The 17786-nt window shown below is 38.7% G+C and overlaps 1 protein-coding gene across 2 annotated transcripts in view; it reads left to right on the top strand.

Moving 5' to 3' along the window:
• Window positions 1-17786, top strand: part of LOC124797879 (CD109 antigen) — an 855659-nt gene that overhangs the window by 763146 nt on the left and 74727 nt on the right. For both annotated transcript variants that reach the window (XM_047260975.1, XM_047260976.1), the window contains 6 exons: window positions 5488-5668; window positions 13932-14100; window positions 14477-14589; window positions 14682-14822; window positions 14978-15166; window positions 15554-15622. In XM_047260975.1, the coding sequence (XP_047116931.1) occupies window positions 5488-5668; window positions 13932-14100; window positions 14477-14589; window positions 14682-14822; window positions 14978-15166; window positions 15554-15622 (862 nt within the window). The remainder of the gene's footprint in view (window positions 1-5487; window positions 5669-13931; window positions 14101-14476; window positions 14590-14681; window positions 14823-14977; window positions 15167-15553; window positions 15623-17786) is intronic.

Below are 17786 nucleotides of genomic sequence, written 5' to 3'. Positions count from 1 at the left end.
AAGACCGGCACCTAGAAGCGGATTTCCGGAATAGATTTTGAAAGGTTTACATAACTATCACACCGAGCGAGGTGGCGCAGTGGTTAGCACACTGGACTCGCATTCGGGAGGACGACGGTACAATCCCGTCTCCGGCCATCCTGATTTAGGTTTTCCGTGATTTCCCTAAATCGTTTCAGGCAAATGCCGGGATGGTTCCTTTGAAAGGGCACGGCCGATTTCCTTCCCAATCCTTCCCTAACCCGAGCTTGCGCTCCGTCTCTAATGACCTCGTTGTCGACGGGACGTTAAACACTAACCACCACCACCACCACCACCACCACATAACTATCCAGAAGCGGTATTGGGAAATCGGTTTACGAAATCCGGTTTTGGGAATGCCATGTGAACAGGGTGACAGGAAAATTTATTCCGTTAAACTGAGGGCTAACATCCCGCTAAATGCTCATTACTCTTATTTACCCTCCTAATAACAAAATTTCAATGCACTAATAACTTATAAAGAATTTTTTGTCATCGTCATTCCATATATTATTATTATGATTATTATTACTTCTAAAAGACATGGTCAGCACCTTTAAGATGATCCACAGATCTTTTTATGTAACAGTTAACCACAAATAAACTTAAAGCTGCTTCTGCTACAGAAAATTCATTGCATTGCCTAACTGCCTGTGAATCTACGAGTAGTTTCAACTGCTCCTGAGCAGAACAGGGTACTTCAGCTTTTACATGCTTTTTGCAATGTACAATAAATTAAATTGGCAAATTAATTACATTGGCAAAATCGACAACGCGCACTAGGCGGATCGGCGGGCATCTCAACAAGCCAATCTTTCAATGGTTTACTTCTAAGCCACTCTTTCCTAAGTTTTTGGTGTATTTTTTGTTCTTTTGTTTCGATATTTGATGACACAGCTAATAACAAATTGCCCAGATGCTAGAAGGAGCTGGCCGCTGTGGACGAGGGGTTCTAGGCGCTTCAGTCCGGAACCGCGCTGCTGCTACAGCCGCAGGTTCGAATCCTGCCTCGGGCATGGATGTATGTGATGTCCTTAGGTTAGTTAGGTTTAAATAGTTCTGAGTTCTATGGGACTGATGACCTCCGATGTTAAGTCCCATAGTGTTTAGGTCCATTTGAACCATTTTGCGAGAAGGACTCGTTCAAACTTAATTATGGGGGAGAGATCATTCATCCGATGAATCGAGAATCTTGATGAGTTTTGCTTGGTATCGACATTGATCCCAGGAATTCCAAGACTTTCAAGGATGTTTTAAGTTGGATAAAAATGAGAAAAGAAATTTCGTTTCGTGTGCCATCAATATACAGTTTTCTGATTTCTTTCTTTACGTTTACTATGTGTGAGCATCAAAATATGTGACATAAATGGCTGTATCTTTTCTTTGCACTGACTTAGAAGCTTCAATTTTTTACACAACCAAAGGGCTGCAGACATTTATGTGTGGCATTATTGCAACTTGAAACGTCTACCCATTCCTGAGAAAAGGGTTCTTTAACTGTCGGACAGACAAACATACAGGCAAAAAAAGTGATTCTATAAGGGTTCTGTTTTTACGAGTGAGATAAGGAACACTATAAGGTAAAGTAAATTGGTCGGCACACCACTATCGACTGTACCATACAGGATAACAATTTAACACTATGCACTGTGCTAACGCGACAGCCAAACTTCGGTGAAGGGTAATTTGTAAATACAATATGTGAGAGGAGGAAAGCATTTTAATTACCACTGGCACTGAGTGTGAATAAAATATACAGTTTCTGTAGTTCTGTCTATAATTGGACAGTGGCAATAGTGAAGTCTCTCTCTTACCACCGGAGCAATTTAATAGTTTGGTTCTCCATCATTCACAAGTGAAAACTGGGAAATTTCAATCACAGTTAATAAAAGTTCATATATTAACTTACGTGCTCCATATGATGAGATACTTTACTTTGATATCCTTGGGGGTTGTCGCTTCAGGAAGTCCCAGTGCTCGACAATACTCATGTACTAATTTTTAAACAAAATGTAGAGTATATCACTTTTCTTGTCACCGATTTGGGTGTACATTGATGAGATACACATTTCTAGTCTGACAGCCTCTGAAAGAATCTCACACATACAGCTTCCAAAAGGCAATAATGCAGACTCACTCACTGACTCTGACAGTCTGTCTTTTACATGCCTCTTCCTTACTGACTCCCGTGACTCATGCGGCGCTTGCTTTTATATACATCTAAACAGTTGAACACATTGTTAAATGTGATGATGATGATGAGGTCCCATACTCCGAGGAGCGTAGGGGACGATGCGGTAGACCCGCACCGCTGACTAGGCAAGGTCCTAGCGGAGGTGGTTTGCCATTGCCTTCCTCCAACATTAATGGGGATGAATGATGTTAAATGTAAGATTTACAAAATAACAGTTAAGTCATCAGATGATTTTCGTTACTTACGCCAAAAGCGCCGCAGATGACGAAGAGATTGAAGAAATGTATGATGAGATAAAAGAAATTATTCAGATAGTGAAGGGAGGCGAAAAGAATCATGAAAGGAGGGTGTATACGTGGAAGAGGCCTGGAGACACAGGAAGGTTTCAGATATAATATATAGTAGTAAGACAAAGATTTAGGAACCAGGTTTTAAATCGTAAGACATTTCCAGGGTCAGATTTGGACTCTGACCACAATTTATTGGTTATGAACTGTAGATGAAAACAGAAGAAACTCCAAAAAGTTGGTAATTTAAGGAGATGGGACCTGGATAAACTGAAACACCCAGAGGTTGTAGAGAGTTTCAGGGAGAGCATTAGAGAACGATTGACAACAACTGGGGAAAGCAGTACATTAGAAGAAGAATGGGTAGCCTTGACAGATGAATTAGTGAACGCAGCAGAGGATCAGGTAGGTAAAAAGACGAGGGATAGTAGAAAACCTTGGGTAACAGAAGAGATATTGAATTTAATTGATAAAAGGAGAAAATATAAAAATGCAGTAAATGAAGCCGGCAAAAAGGAATACAAACGTCTCAAAAATGAGATCGACAGGAAGTGCAAATGGCTAAGCAGGGATGGCTAGAGGAGAAATGTAAGGATGTAGAGGCATATATCACTAGGGGTAAGATAAGATACCGCCTACAGGAAAATTAAAGAGGCCTTTGGAGAAAAGAGGATAACTCATATGAACATCAAGAGCTCAGATGGAAAACAAGTTCTAAGCAAAGAAGGGAAAGCAGAAAGGTAGAAAGAGTAAATAGACGGTCTGTGCAAGGGCGATGTACTTGAGGGCAATATTATGGAAATGGAAGAGGACGTAGATGAAGATGAAATGGGAGGTATGATACTGCGTAAAGAATTTGACAGAGCACTGAAAGATGTAAGTCGAAACAAGGCCCCCGGAGTAGACAGCATTCCATTAGAACTACTGATAGCCTTGAGAGAGCCAGCCCTGACAAAACTCTACCATCTGGTGAGCAAGATGTATGAGACAGGCAAAATACCTTTAGACTTCAAGAAGAATGTAATAATTCCAATCCGAAAGAAAGCAGATGTTGACAGGTGTGAAAATTACCGGATTATCAGATAAATAAGTCACGACTGCAAAATACTAATGTGAATTCTTTATAGATGAATGGTAAAACTTGTAGAAGCCGACCTCGGGGAAGATTAGTTTGGATTCCATAGAAATATTGGAACACGTGAGGCAATACTGACCCAACGACTAACCGTAGAAGATAGATTAAGGAAAGGCAAACCTACGTTTCTAGCATTTGTAGACTTAGAGAAAGCTTTTGACAATGTTGACTGGAATACTCTCTTTCAAATTCTGAAGGTGGCAGGGGTAAAATAGAAGGAGCGAAAGGCTATTTACAGTTTGTACTGAAACCAGATGGCAGTTGTAAGAGTCGAGGGGCATGGAAAGGGAAGCAGTGGTTGTGAAGGAAGTGAGACAGGATTGTAGCTTATCCCCGATGCTATTCAATCTGTATATTGAGGAAGCAATAAAGGAAACGAAAGAAAAGTTCAGAGTAGGTATTAAAATCCATGGAGAAGAAATAAAAACTTTGAGGTACGCCAATGGCATTGTAATTCGGTCAGAGACAGCAAAGGACTTGGAAGAGCAGTTAAACGGAATGGACAGTGTCTTGAAAGGAGGATTTAAGATGAACATCAACAAAAGCAAGACGAGGATAATGGAATGTTGTCATATTAAATCAGGTGATGCTGAGGGAATTAGATTAGGAAATGGGACACTTAAGGTAGTAAATGAGTTTTGCTATTTGGGAAGCAAAATAACTGATGATCAAAGTAGAGAGGATATAAAATGTAGACTGGCGATGGCAAGGAAAGCGTTTCTAAAGAACAGAAATTTGTAAACATCCAGTATAGATTTAAGTGTCAGGAAGACGTTTCTGAAAGTATTTATATGGAGTCTAGCCGTGTTTGGAATTGAAACATGGATAATAACTAGTTTAGACAAGAAGAGAATAAAAGCTTTCGAAATGTGGTGCTACAGAAGAATGCTGATGGGTATATCACGTAAATAATGAGGAAGTTCTGAAAGGAATTGGAGAGAAGAGGAATGTGTGGCACAACCTGACTGAAAGAAGGGATCGGTTGGTAGGACATATTATGAGGCATCAAGGGATCACCAATTTAGTTTTGAAGGGAAGTGTGGAGGGTAAAAATCGTCGAGGGAGAGCACTGCTCATCATCCAAGATAATGCACTGCATCCTCTGTACCAAGAAATCCTGACTCCAATCATAAATTTTGTTTGATACTTCATATACTTGTCTGTTGATAATAATCCTATATCTACTACTGAGTTAAATGTTTTTCTGAAGTCAAGAAATACTGGCTCAACCGACTACTTGATCTTTGACTTTCAGGATGTCATTTGGCAAAAGTGCTGACTGGATTCCACATGAGAATTGTTTTTGGAATACTTGTTGGTCGACACTATGATTTCAAGTATTTGCAAGCATAGAGTAACCTGTGCTGCTTCTTTTCAACCTGCTATCCTATAGTCATGCATATATCCAAATAAGCAAATTTTGAATATTCTGGATACTTATTGCATATAAACTTCGAGACATTGTGGTCATGTTCTGCACTTATGATCAAACTCCAGTCTTGACCACAAAATATTTGTTTTATTTCTTCATTGTATGTTTGGGCATTATGCCTTTTTCTAAGGGAACTGAATGTAAAAGGAGACACGCATGATGAGAAACATACCTACATCATAAACTGTATACAGTAGTATACATAGCAGAACTTGCACCTACCAGAACACTGTCGATACAAAGTTTCACAAAGTACATATTTTACAGTTGTGTAGAAGCACACTTGTGTATATGCCATTCACTTCATGTATATTTCATGACATAGCAGAAAATATATAAAATATCTGAAGGACGTGTGTATTTAAACTTTTGTGTGTTTGTATTTTACAGTTAATTACAGAAGAATGATTATTTTCAGGACATACTTTGTAATTGCAAGTAGAATGGTTCGACCGGGCCAAGTGTACAAGGTGGCAGTCAACGTGCTACAGGCTCAGCAGCCACTCACAGTGCGCGCCTCCATCCAGAGGGACGGAGTTGAGCTAAGTGCTGACAGCAAAGATGTCAAAGAAGGCATTCCAGAGGCCCTGCTACTGAAGGTATGTTTTTATTCGTCTCTCCTGTTTGTGGTGCATTTTACAACTCGGAACTGAGAATAGCTGGTGGGGAAAATGCTGACAAGAATGAACAGCATGTCTCATGGTGAGATACAACATTGTAGCGACAATATGAAAACAAAAATAAATCAAAATAAATTTGCTGAATGCAAATAACTTGGTGTCAATTGTTTAAGGCATGGATGTTCTATCTAGTGATGACATCAAAATTTGTGCTGGATCAGGACCTGAACCTGGATTCCCCACTAATTCTGAGCAGCCACCTTACCTTTATGCTAGTCACGCACACCCGCCAGTCTTATCGAAACTTCCATATGTAACGCTGTCCTGCACGAACAGCTTAATGGAAATGCGACCACGGGTTTGGGTCTTGGTCTGACACAAATTTTCATATGTCACCAACAGGTAGAACATCTGTACCTAATACAGCTGACACCAAGTTATTCATATCCAGCAAATTTATTCTGTTCTGATTTCAAATTTCTGTCAGTATCTACCGGAAAGAAGTAGCGAATTGCTTCTGTTTTCTGTTTCTGCACTATCGAATTGTATTTTGGAGTCTCTTGATTTTGTATGGAGGGCTCTGGAAATATACTGAAGACTTAAATTTTACAGTTAGTTTAAGTAGAGTTACAGATCTCTCTCTCTCTCTCTCTCTCTCTCTCTCTCTCTCTCTCTCTCTCTCTCTCGCTCTCTCCTTCCCTTCCCTTCCCTTCCCTTCCCTTCCCTTCTTTTCTTTCTTTATATCTTTATTTTTGTTTCCCATGAGTGTATGAGCTTAAACACATGTCAGAGCAGATACAGTACATTTGTTTTGGGCTTAATTCAAATTATTAGTCAAGGTTAAAACTGATACACAGATGGAAGGAGTTTACACATCCTTTGCATAATCACAACTGAAGTTGCTTTTTTGAGGGACAGTCGTGAGTAGTTGATAGAATGAATCGAGGAGTACTTAATCTCTGACAGCTACAGCAGTGAAAGTTGCTGAGTGTTCCAGCAAACATGCTGTTTCTAAGAAAATTTCTACCAATTCCAGACAGCCTAAACCGTCTTAACACTCGAACCTACATTAGTGAAAGAAACATCATCATGTAAAGTTGCTATGTCGCTGCCTCAAAGTTTGCTGCACTAGTAATGTTCCACGACAACCCATTTTTACCAGACAGGACTTCAATGCTTCTTACATGTCTGTCTGGCAGTAAATGCTTCATCTACAAGGTCAGAGTTCATCTTTCCTCATTCATTATACACTTCTGTAGCTAAACATTTAAGTTGCGTATAACATGCTGTTGATGGGATTTCAAACCTTAAATCTTCATTCATTCTTCTTCCTTATAACAGTGATATGAGGATGTAAACAAAAAAATTCATTGTAACACATTTGTTAAAAACAATGATCAGGTATGCCATATGATCAAAGTTTAGTAAACTGATCTAGCTTAGAATGATGGGGTTTTCAGTTATTTTGTGATCTTGTTGACATTTAAATCAGTTTAAAGGAACTGAACACCCAATTTAAATTTGGACTTCGTGAATGAAATGGCTGAGAACACACAGTCTCAATGCATGTTTTTGGATTCAGTTACAAATCCACTATTCAGGTATGTCATCGTTATATCAGATTAGTTACTAAAAGAATATCTTGTGACACTTTTTCAGAACCTTTTCTTCTATACAGAATGTACTTCATACAGTGTGACAATACCGACCTATATGAAATAAAATTGTAGTAACTTCTGAATGGTTTGTGTTAGGATGTCCGAACTGCACGGTTGGCTGCGGGCGTGATGGGCATTAGTATGCGCATTTGTACACATGCCTTGTTTGGTTTAGTGACTTTCATTTGGATGGGTTCGTCAGTAAGCAAAATTGGTGCTTTTGGGGGACTGAGAATCCGCATTTCGCGATTGAGAAGTCTTGTCATCCTCAACGGGTGAATGTAGTAATGTGCAGTCACGGAATAATCGGTGCGTTATTCCTTGATAGCCTGGTGACTACTGAACAGTACGTGAAGGTTTTGGAAGATGAGAAGATGATTTCAGCCGCATTATCCAACATGACCCAGATTTCAACAAGATGTGGTTCATGCAAGACAGAGCTCGAGCCCATGGAAGCAGGATAGTGTTTTATGTCCTGGAGGAGCACTTCGGGGACTGCATTCTGGTTCTGGGGTACCAGAGACCTCGAGTGGCCGCCATATTCTACAGATCAGAACACATGTGACTCAATTTTGTGTGGCTGTGTTAAAGACAAGGTGTACAGCAATAACCCCAAAACCATTGCTGAGCTGAAAACAGTTATTCAGGAGGTCATCGACAGCATCGACCTTCCAACACTTCAGCAGGTCATGCAGAATTTCGCTATTCATCTGTCACACATCATTGCCAATGATGGCAGGCATATTGAACATGTCATTACCTAAATCCGAACATCTATAGTGACATTTACATGTTGAACAGAGTGTGTGCACGACATAATTTGTAACTAATTTATGTTTTTTCATATAGTTCAGTAACTGTCACCATAGACCTTAAACAATGACGTTTTGTTGTAGCTATCTTAGAAAAGCTGATGAAAGCTAGAAAGCCTAGAGAAGAACATCCAAAGAAGTCAATAATTCTTACTGCAAGGGTCCATTTAATAAGTAATGCAACACCATCTTTTTATGAAAGCGGATTGGTTTCATCCAAGATTTCAATACACCATATTATTCCCAACTCTTTTGGCAACAAAACCCTATTTTCCAACATTATGTCACATTTTATGTGATGGCCTTATGCCACCTTGCTGGGAGGGCCTGTATGAACACGTGGGTGCCTCTCTACTGGTCGATGTTGGGGCCGATGTCAGGCTGGATTAATAACCCTACCATGATCCACATCCTGCTTCCCACGGAATGCATCCTTCATTGGACCAAACTGATGGAAGGTGCGAGATCTGGGCTGTAGGGTGGATGAAAGTAGTTTCTTCAGTTTCCCAAGGATAGCACAACACACTTCAGAGTTGATCATTGCACCCTGAGGGAAGACATCAAAGAGAATAACCTCTCACGAGTCCCAAAAGACTATTGCCATGACTTCACTGGGTGGGGGTGTGGCTTTGAACTATTTCTTGGAGGAGATGTGGTGTGGCACCAATCTAAGAATTGCTGTTTTGTTTCCAGTTCGAAGTGATGAACCGTGTTTCATCATCTGTGACAGTGTTCAACAAAAAATTGTCATGATCAGCCATGTAACATGCAAGCAATTCCGCACATAAGGTCATTCGTTACTGTTTGGAGTCTTCTGTCTGGAGACGAGGAACCCAGCAGGCACACACCTTTGATTGTCCCAACTGGTGGACAGGTATGCCAGCACTACCAATGGACATGTCTAATTGAGTACCGAGGTGTCTGATTGTGATCTGTTGATCACTCAAATGAGTGACTGCATGTTCCCACGTAGCAGGAGTGACAACTGCGTGCGACCAGCCGTTACGAGGGAGATTGGTCATGACCTTATTGTGATGATGGCAGATGCCTCGTCCAGTGACTGATGGTGCTTTCTTTGTTCACTGCCAGGTCTCCATAGTCATTCTGCAAGCACCTATGAATATCATTGCCACTCCGGTTTTCAGCCAAAAGAAACTGAATGACAGCTGTCTGCTTGGAATGCATTTCCTGTACAGATGCCACTTTAAAGGCTACGTGTAGCACTGCCACCTGCTGAAACTTCATCAAACTAAAGGTGCTGAATTGGGAATATTCCATGACATTCCGCAACAAATTCCGCAGTTTTTCACCCGAAAATATAAATAAAAAAAAAATATATGTATATATATGGCTCTGGGGTACCAGAGACCTTGAGTGGCCGCCATATTCTCCAGATCAGAACACATGTGACTCCATTTTGTGTGGCTGTGTTAAAGACAAGGTGTACAGCAATAACCCCAAAACCATTGCTGATTAATATGTCTGCTTGTGTCTGTATATGTGTGGATGGATATGAGTGTGTGTGCGCGAGTGTATACCCGTCCTTTTTTCCCCCTAAGGTAAGTCTTTCCGCTCCCGGGATTGTAATGACTCCTTACCCTCTCCTTTAAAACCCACATCCTTTCGTCTTTCCCTCTCCTTCCCTCTTTCCTGATGAAGCAACCGTTGGTTGGAAAAGCTAGAATTTTGTGTGTATATTTGTGTGTCTATCGACGTGCCAGCGCTTTCGTTTGGTAAGTCACATCATCTTTGTTTTTAGATATATTTTTCCCACGTGGAATGTTTCCCTCTATTATTTATATATATATATATATATATATATATATATATATATATATATATATATATATATATATATATATGGTTCCTACTTGAGCTAATTCATACAGTTACATAAACAGATTGTGCTGTCCCATTTAACTTTATTTAAAAGTCACAGTTACACCCATCTCTGTATTGTTAAGAGACTGAGTATGTATTACCATCATGTAGATTTGCACTTAAAAAATCAAAATCTAGTGGGTATAAGCATGGGGTGTGTGTGTGTGTGTGTGTGTGTGTGTGTGTGTGTGTGTGTGTGTTCATGCAACTAACACTTTACATCCATTAAATGACTATTTCATTAACAGCTTTTTTTTGTGCATATAATAAACAGTTTATATATTTAAAAACAAAGATGATGTGACTTACCATACGAAAGCGCTGGCTGTAAATATGTCTGCTTGTGTCTGGATATGTGTGTGTGTGTGCGTGCGTGCGAGTGTATACCCGTCCTTTTTTCCCCCTAAGGTAAGTCTTTCCGCTCCCGGGATTGGGATGACTCCTTACCCTCTCCCTTAAAACCCACTTCCTTTCGTCTTTCCCTCTCCTTCCCTCTTTCCTGATGAGGCAACAGTTTGTTGCGAAAGCTTGAATTTTGTGTGTGTGTATGTGTCTGTCTGTGTTTCTATCGACCTGCCAGCGCTTTCGTATGGTAAGTCACATCATCTTTGTTTTTAAATATATTTTTCCCGCGTGGAATGTTTCCCTCTCTTATATTAATAAACAGTTTATATTTATGTTTTCTTGACACATTGACACCATGAATGTTTTTAGTCATTGTTTTATAACATTGCCTGTATTGATGCAGAGATGCTGAGCCACACAGCTGGCTGCATTTCTAGCTGAAAAAATTGTGGCTTCTTGCTTGCCAACAATATAAACAGTGTGGTGAAACCATGACAGCTATTCGCACGGAGTTGGACAAAAGTAGAGCCGTGTAATCTGGACAGGACATTCGTGACAATTCACCACGTATTCCACACTTGCAGTGATGTTGATGTGAGGTGGTTGCCCAGAAGCGCAGGCAGTAGAGGACTTTCGCAAGTGAGGCAGACAGTGGAAGACGAGCAGCGTACAGTGGCAGATTATGTTAAAGATAAGAGGACCAGCTCTGACTGAAGCAACAACAGAAAGCTTCTCAAGATATAGCAAACCAAGAATCAATACAAGAAGGTTATAATCCATTGCAAACTGTCAGTCTGTGCAGTAAAGTGCTGCATGGACTGTTCTTGGGGAAGACTAAAGGCAAAATAGATAAATAAAAGACCAGGTCTAAAATAGATAAAGAAATGACATAATATTGGCTGACCAACAGAACATTAAAGAAAGAATCGGGAGGACTGTTTTTTGGCGCAATCAGAACTAACACCATCAAAGCCAATATCGAGAAATTAGCAAAATACCTGAAGTAAGGCTCTAAAGCAGCTGACTGAACAATTGGACGTATCTTCAACGCAGCAGAAAGATCGCTCAGGCTGGTAACAAGCATAGATACAAAGATTGGCCATAAACGGTCCACAGGGTCTTGGCATGAAAATTACCATCCCATGTTGGCAAGGAACTGGTGGGACAAGAAGCCAGGGAAAGTTGTCAGTAGGAAAGTGTTACTTTGCTGTGGCACTTCTGAATTTAGTCAGACTGAATGCTAGAAAATACACCAGACATGACATTTGTGGAGAAGGAGGAAGTGTAGATCATTGACCTTGCCATCCCACATCATAACCAACTCGCTGACACCGTGGAAAACTTTCCAGTTATGAGGACTTGAAAATTGAACTACAATGACTCTGTCATAAACCAATGAAAGTGGTCCAATTGGATCTTAGCACAATGGGAGAAATGCCAAAATACCTTGTGGACACTGGGAAACCTTTGGCCCTAATAAAATTATGAAAAGTCACTTTACTGGCATCTGAACAAATTATCTGCTGATATATCACACAGTCTTTGACCATTGTGAAGTGCTGGACTAGTGACAATATATGAAATCTGGTGTAATGAACTTATCTGCTGTATTTACTGTGATGAACAATATGTATAACAACAATAAACATCATCATCATCATCATCATCATCCTCATCATTATCAAGAGAAAACCTGTCTCAGATGTGACAAACTTTATGCCTATTGAAAGTGTACACACAAATTTTTGTGTCTTCTTTGAATCTGATAACATTCATTGATAAATGCCGGACTCTGATATAAATCTGGGTGTATGCTGAGTTTGTTCAGAAATATTAATAATTCACAGCACACCAGCAGGTGGTACACGGTATACACTTGATACATACTGACAGAAAGAAATCTAGGGTTGTAAAGTCAAGTGATTACCATAACCATATCACAAATCTTAGTTAACTATCTGCTTCTTTGTTTACTGCTATGTGTCAGATGTGCTCATTTACATCCCTGTTAAAAGATCATTGGGATAGCTTCACATTCCATCATACTTTGAAGAGATCTCCACAAACAGATTAAGAAAATTCTAACCAGAACTAGAATAATATGCATCATAGTGGTGTGCTTAATTTCATAACTATGTTTGCAGATCACTTGATAAAAATGATGGTCTGTGAGGTGCACAGTTGATCTGAGTTCTGAATGTCTTTACTCACCCTGTGCAATGACATACTACATCTTCCATTCATTTATAAAACCTTTTGTTTCTTGAGCACGTTACCCCTTGTTTAACAAGTTAATGTGTCCGTTCTGTATGTTTTAGATAAATAATAATAAAAAGAACAGCCTATTGAGGAAAATGACTACTGTTACTAGCTTTGAAGTGACTGTTGTGTACACTTTATCTACTTGCTTAGTTAGCAAAGAATGACAAACGTAAAGGCTTATCTCTACCAATCAGTCTGTCCATTTCCATTGTTTGTAACATTTTTACAGCTATAAGACATACAAGCTGTGTAAATAAAGAATTTTGATGATTTTTTCCCCTCTTGTTTTATTCCAACAGTATTACAATTGAGTGTTGTCCCCTTCAAAGTACTTGCCTTCTGAAGCCACACAGCACTGGAGATGGTTCTTTCACTCTTCACTGCAGTACTAGAACTCAGATGCTGGAATAACCTTCAACTGGTTAGATACAATCATTTGAGTGTTGCCCAGGGCCCCTAAAGGTGTGTTTTCAATCTCAGAAAGAGAAAAAATTCTCAAGGACTCAAGCCAGGTGAATAAGGAGTCTTGAGAAGCCACAAGAATGTTATTACTGACCAAGTCATGGTTACTGAAGTTGTTGTGTGACAGGATGCATTGTCGTGATGCGACACCCAATTGTATTTTATGTTTGTCTCTGATGGACAATGATGTGGCTCAAATTCAACATTGTCCCAATCATTCACACTGTCAAACGATGATCTGCACGCACAAGATCCTGGACTCAATCGAAATTTGCATCAGATCTTGAAAGTGAAGACCTTCCGCTGTGAGGTTCATTTTCAGTTGGCTGTCTTCCTTCTGCAAATGCCTTGAACCACCAACTTACCTTAGCTCTTGACAAACCAATGCCTCGTATGCCTTCCAAAGTTTTGCAAACATTTCTGTTGCTTAGTGTCCAAAAGTGAAGCACAATCTGATCTCACATTGTTTCTCAAAATTTGTGCTCTCATTGGCAGAATGCACAAGCAAAACCTTCTCCACTAAAAAATGCACTACCACGACCAACATGACACTAGTGCAGGCCAAAGTGCACTGTAGGCATGTCACATATTCACCTCCCTCCAAGTGTGGCATCACTAGTGTTGCTGGATCAAACACTATGCCATCAGTCTCATTACTTTATTTACACACCTCGTTGACAATTTATTAAAAACTGAACTGAACTGTGTCTGCATAAAAGTTTTGTTTCTTAACTATGTATCTTCAAGTTGAGTAATGTGTGTAAGTGTTGTGTTTACACAATAGTTTGTGACTTTTGACGGTATTGGGTTTGTTTGTTTCAGATACCACCTACAAGTGTCTTTGGTGTGTACAAGCTACGAGTGGAAGGCACATACGATAATCTGTTGGGCGGCTCTGCGTTTGTAAATGAGACTCGTTTAACTTTTTCCCAGAGGTCCATGACTATTTTTATTCAGATGGACAAACCTGTGTACATGCAGGGCCAGACAGGTACATATAAAGCTTTGGCTATTTATTTTAATTGATGTTCATACTACTAAAATGCATTATCATGAGAAAGTCAATGCTCACTTGGGTGATTTAACTCTGTTTGTTGATGTATTTTTAATTTTGGTGTTGAGCAGTAAGGATATCAACACTTTTGCTAAAACTGTCAGAGATGCATGTGATGTGAGTCCCTGAAAGACAAGGGCAGTGAATTTATATTATTTTATGCTTCATTTCAAAGGGGGGGGGGGGATGAATTCACTGCTGTTAGAAGTATAAAACATGTCGTGGAGTACAATTAATGGTGGTAAATTACTGGCTAAAATGCAGTGCAATGAAAATAAAGATATGAGCAGTAAGAAGATATATTATTTTACAGTAAGATTCCGCACGATTCCAATCAGCACATCGCTCAAAGCATTTGATGGAGCTATTGATGTATACATGTTGGACCCCAATAGAATAATAATGAGAAGATGGCTCTCTCGTCAGGTATGTGTAGAATGAGTAATAGTGGATTTGAGTTTCTCATCAGTCAAAATATTATGTACTGTATTTTTTGACACATCACCTGTTCGTTGCAGTCAAATTTGGGAAGTGTAAGTTTATCCTATCAGCTGTCTGACCAGCCCGTATTTGGTAACTGGACCATACAAGTGATTGCCCAAGGTCAAGTTGAAGAAGCAACTTTTCTCGTTGAAGAATACTACCAGACAAGATTTGAGGTAATACGCTACAGATAGTCAAGTTTTATATTTGTTCTAAAGCTCATACACTCTGTTTTATCAGTTAAAAGAACAAGCATAATGTGAGACTTTAAGACAGCATTAACTTTAGCAATGTTCAAAAAATTTAATACTACAGCTATGTTTTGTTTCAGGTTAATGTGACAATGCCTGCCTTCTTCTTTACATCAGACCGTTATATTTATGGCAGAATTATGGCAAATTATACAAGTGGTGGTCCAGTGCGTGGAAATCTCACCATTAAAGCTACTATTCGCCCTATACGGACAGAACGAAGGACACAACTGAAAGATTTCCGACCTGTTGAGAAATATTTTACCTTCGTGAGTTGGCCTCATGGTTCAAAGCAGTCTGTTTTACTAAACATGGTGACGCTGTTGTGTTGTAGAAAATATTTGAGTGTTTTTTTAATTTTGCATGGTATTTTTGTGCTTTTATGCTTAAAATGTGAAAATAATGTTTACAGTTACTTAAATTTCTGTAGTTATTATGTATAACAATGTGAGTAATAATTGAAAGACTAGTCATAAACATGTCATTGCATTTTTTTCCATCTGTTAATTACGTTCACTTTCAATAGCTGAGTCCTTGTGATTTTATTGCTAATACTTTATTTTTTTAGTTCTTTTTTTCTTTATTATAACTGCATAAATTAAGCATGGTTGTTGTCTTTACTGAAAATAAATGCATGAAATTAAATTTGCTTGCAGGATGAAACGCTTCCATTTTGGTTTCCAACAACAAAAAAAGAGTATTACTCCATACCTCATCTCAAATTTGTAAGTCTTTAGCAATTTCACCACACCAGTTATTAAGTTTATGTTTGTGATTACATATTATATAAAATATAAATACCTGCTGCACTTCAGAAACAGTAATAAAGGATTAAAAACAAACCAAATAAAGACAAATAAAAGGATTGCTTACCTATAGGAAATATGCATAAAAGGATTGCTTATCAATAGGAAAGATAGATGTGTTGGTAATGTACTTGGTTTCAAGCTTTATAGAACCAGTGGTCAATTTAATTTTGATATATGACTGAGTACTTAAGTATTGGATTTCAGGTGTTGTTTGACCAGCTTTGTGATTAGTTTCAGGACATCTTCTCTTGCAGAACTCAACACATCATTCTTAACCAGGGAATCATCAGATATGAAAGTAACTTTGCTCTTATGCTGAGGAAGTGTTATGTGGTCATTATTGATTACAATGTAAATAAGAGATCTTGTGGATAATGTTAGAAGTTCTGTGATGCTTTGTACAATTAAGTCACAACAGTTGAAAAGAGGTATCAAATGCAGAAATACCTGCAGAGGACTGATGACTGGTGTGGCAAATGGCAGTTGACCCAGAAGAAGATAAATAAATGCAATGATTGCACATAAATAGGTAATAAGAGTGATAAGTTTCAGATTACAATGCTGACAGTAATTCACTGAAACGGTCACCATCAAAACAATATCAAGGTAAAACCATTTTTAGCACCAAGAAGTGCATCCACCGACTAAGGAAAGCAGATGCCAGACTGGAATCTGTTGTAGGGATTATTAATAATTGTAATTTGCTCATGAAAGAGTCAACCCACAAAACCCACATTTGTTAGTTCTTAAATATTGTTTGTGAGTCAGGGACAACATGTCAGGTTAATAGGGGAAGTAGAGACAAATAGTAGTGTGCCTTGACACAGGTTCGTGTAGTAAGTCAGAGAGAATCTCCAGTGGCAAATACTGCAAGAGAGACATTCTGTGTCATTATTAAAATTACAAATGCATAGTCTCAAGAAGAGCTGGGTAACATTTTACGTTCTCCCAAGTACATCGTGTGAAATGTCTTAGTAAGATCAGAAAATTTCAAGCTCATAGTTGTTCTTGCCAATCACTCTTTGCCAATGGAACGGGTGAACGGGTAGAGATGGGGTGTAGCAGTGGTATGGATGTACCCTCTGCCATGCACTGTAAGGTGGCTTGTAGAGAATAGCTGTAGATTACATGATTCTGTATTATAACTGCTGAAGGGTGTTAAAGAAGTTGGTGAAACTGTTTCACAGGCAGGTTGAAAGAGTTTAGGATATTGGTGGAATGAAGTGTCAGATTGTACAAGAAATGGAGCTTGTATCTTAAAGCCTGATTTAAGATAAATATTGAGCTTATTGTGGATTCTGTGGATAGTAAAAAAAATTCATTGAGAGAAAGCAGAATGTACAGAATTGTCACAGTAACAAGAAGGTGTAGCATACATCAATAGTGAAATGAATTCCTGGATTCGAATTTTCTTTGATTATACCTTCCACAGAAATGGTTTGCAATTCTCCCAATCTAGTCTACATCCAGACAATAGCTTTTAATCCATTCAGCCTTGCTAATTATCATGTAATTCAGAGGTAGATCTACCATTTTTTTTTTTTTGGAATGGCTTCATTAAAAGAAGAATGTGGTGTAGACCTATGTTATGTTCCAGTTGCCTTTTCTACTCCATGTGATATTTTCAATAATCTTTTGCTTTCTGTTCGTCTCTCTCTCTTTTTCTCAGCCGTTTTTCTATGAAACTTATAAATGTGATCATGGTTTTTTTCCCTTTCTCTCCAATCTCTCCTCATTTCTCCCCTTCTCTTTCATATACTTTTCTTATTTTTATTTTATGAATTCTTTTATGTTTCTGTTCTCTTTGTGATCCTCTTTCCTCCCATATCCACATGAAGGGATCCAGGTGCTAGGAGTTTGAAATTATTATGGAACATTAATATTGCCTATTCAAGTTTTTAATGTGTCTATGTTCCTCTAAGAACCAACAAAATATTCGATAAAAATTGCCTTTTACAGTTGACTGCAAAGCTACTGATATCTTTTTTTAAAATTCTGAATGTGCTTTTTATTTGTCTTTATTTCATAACATTCTCAGTTTTATTACTGTGGGCTGAGTAAACACAGATCTATTGTACGT

This window comes from Schistocerca piceifrons, chromosome 5 (assembly GCF_021461385.2).
Source record: "Schistocerca piceifrons isolate TAMUIC-IGC-003096 chromosome 5, iqSchPice1.1, whole genome shotgun sequence".
Classification (NCBI taxonomy): Eukaryota; Metazoa; Arthropoda; class Insecta; order Orthoptera; family Acrididae; genus Schistocerca; species Schistocerca piceifrons.
This window is presented reverse-complemented; position numbering and strand designations above follow the sequence as displayed.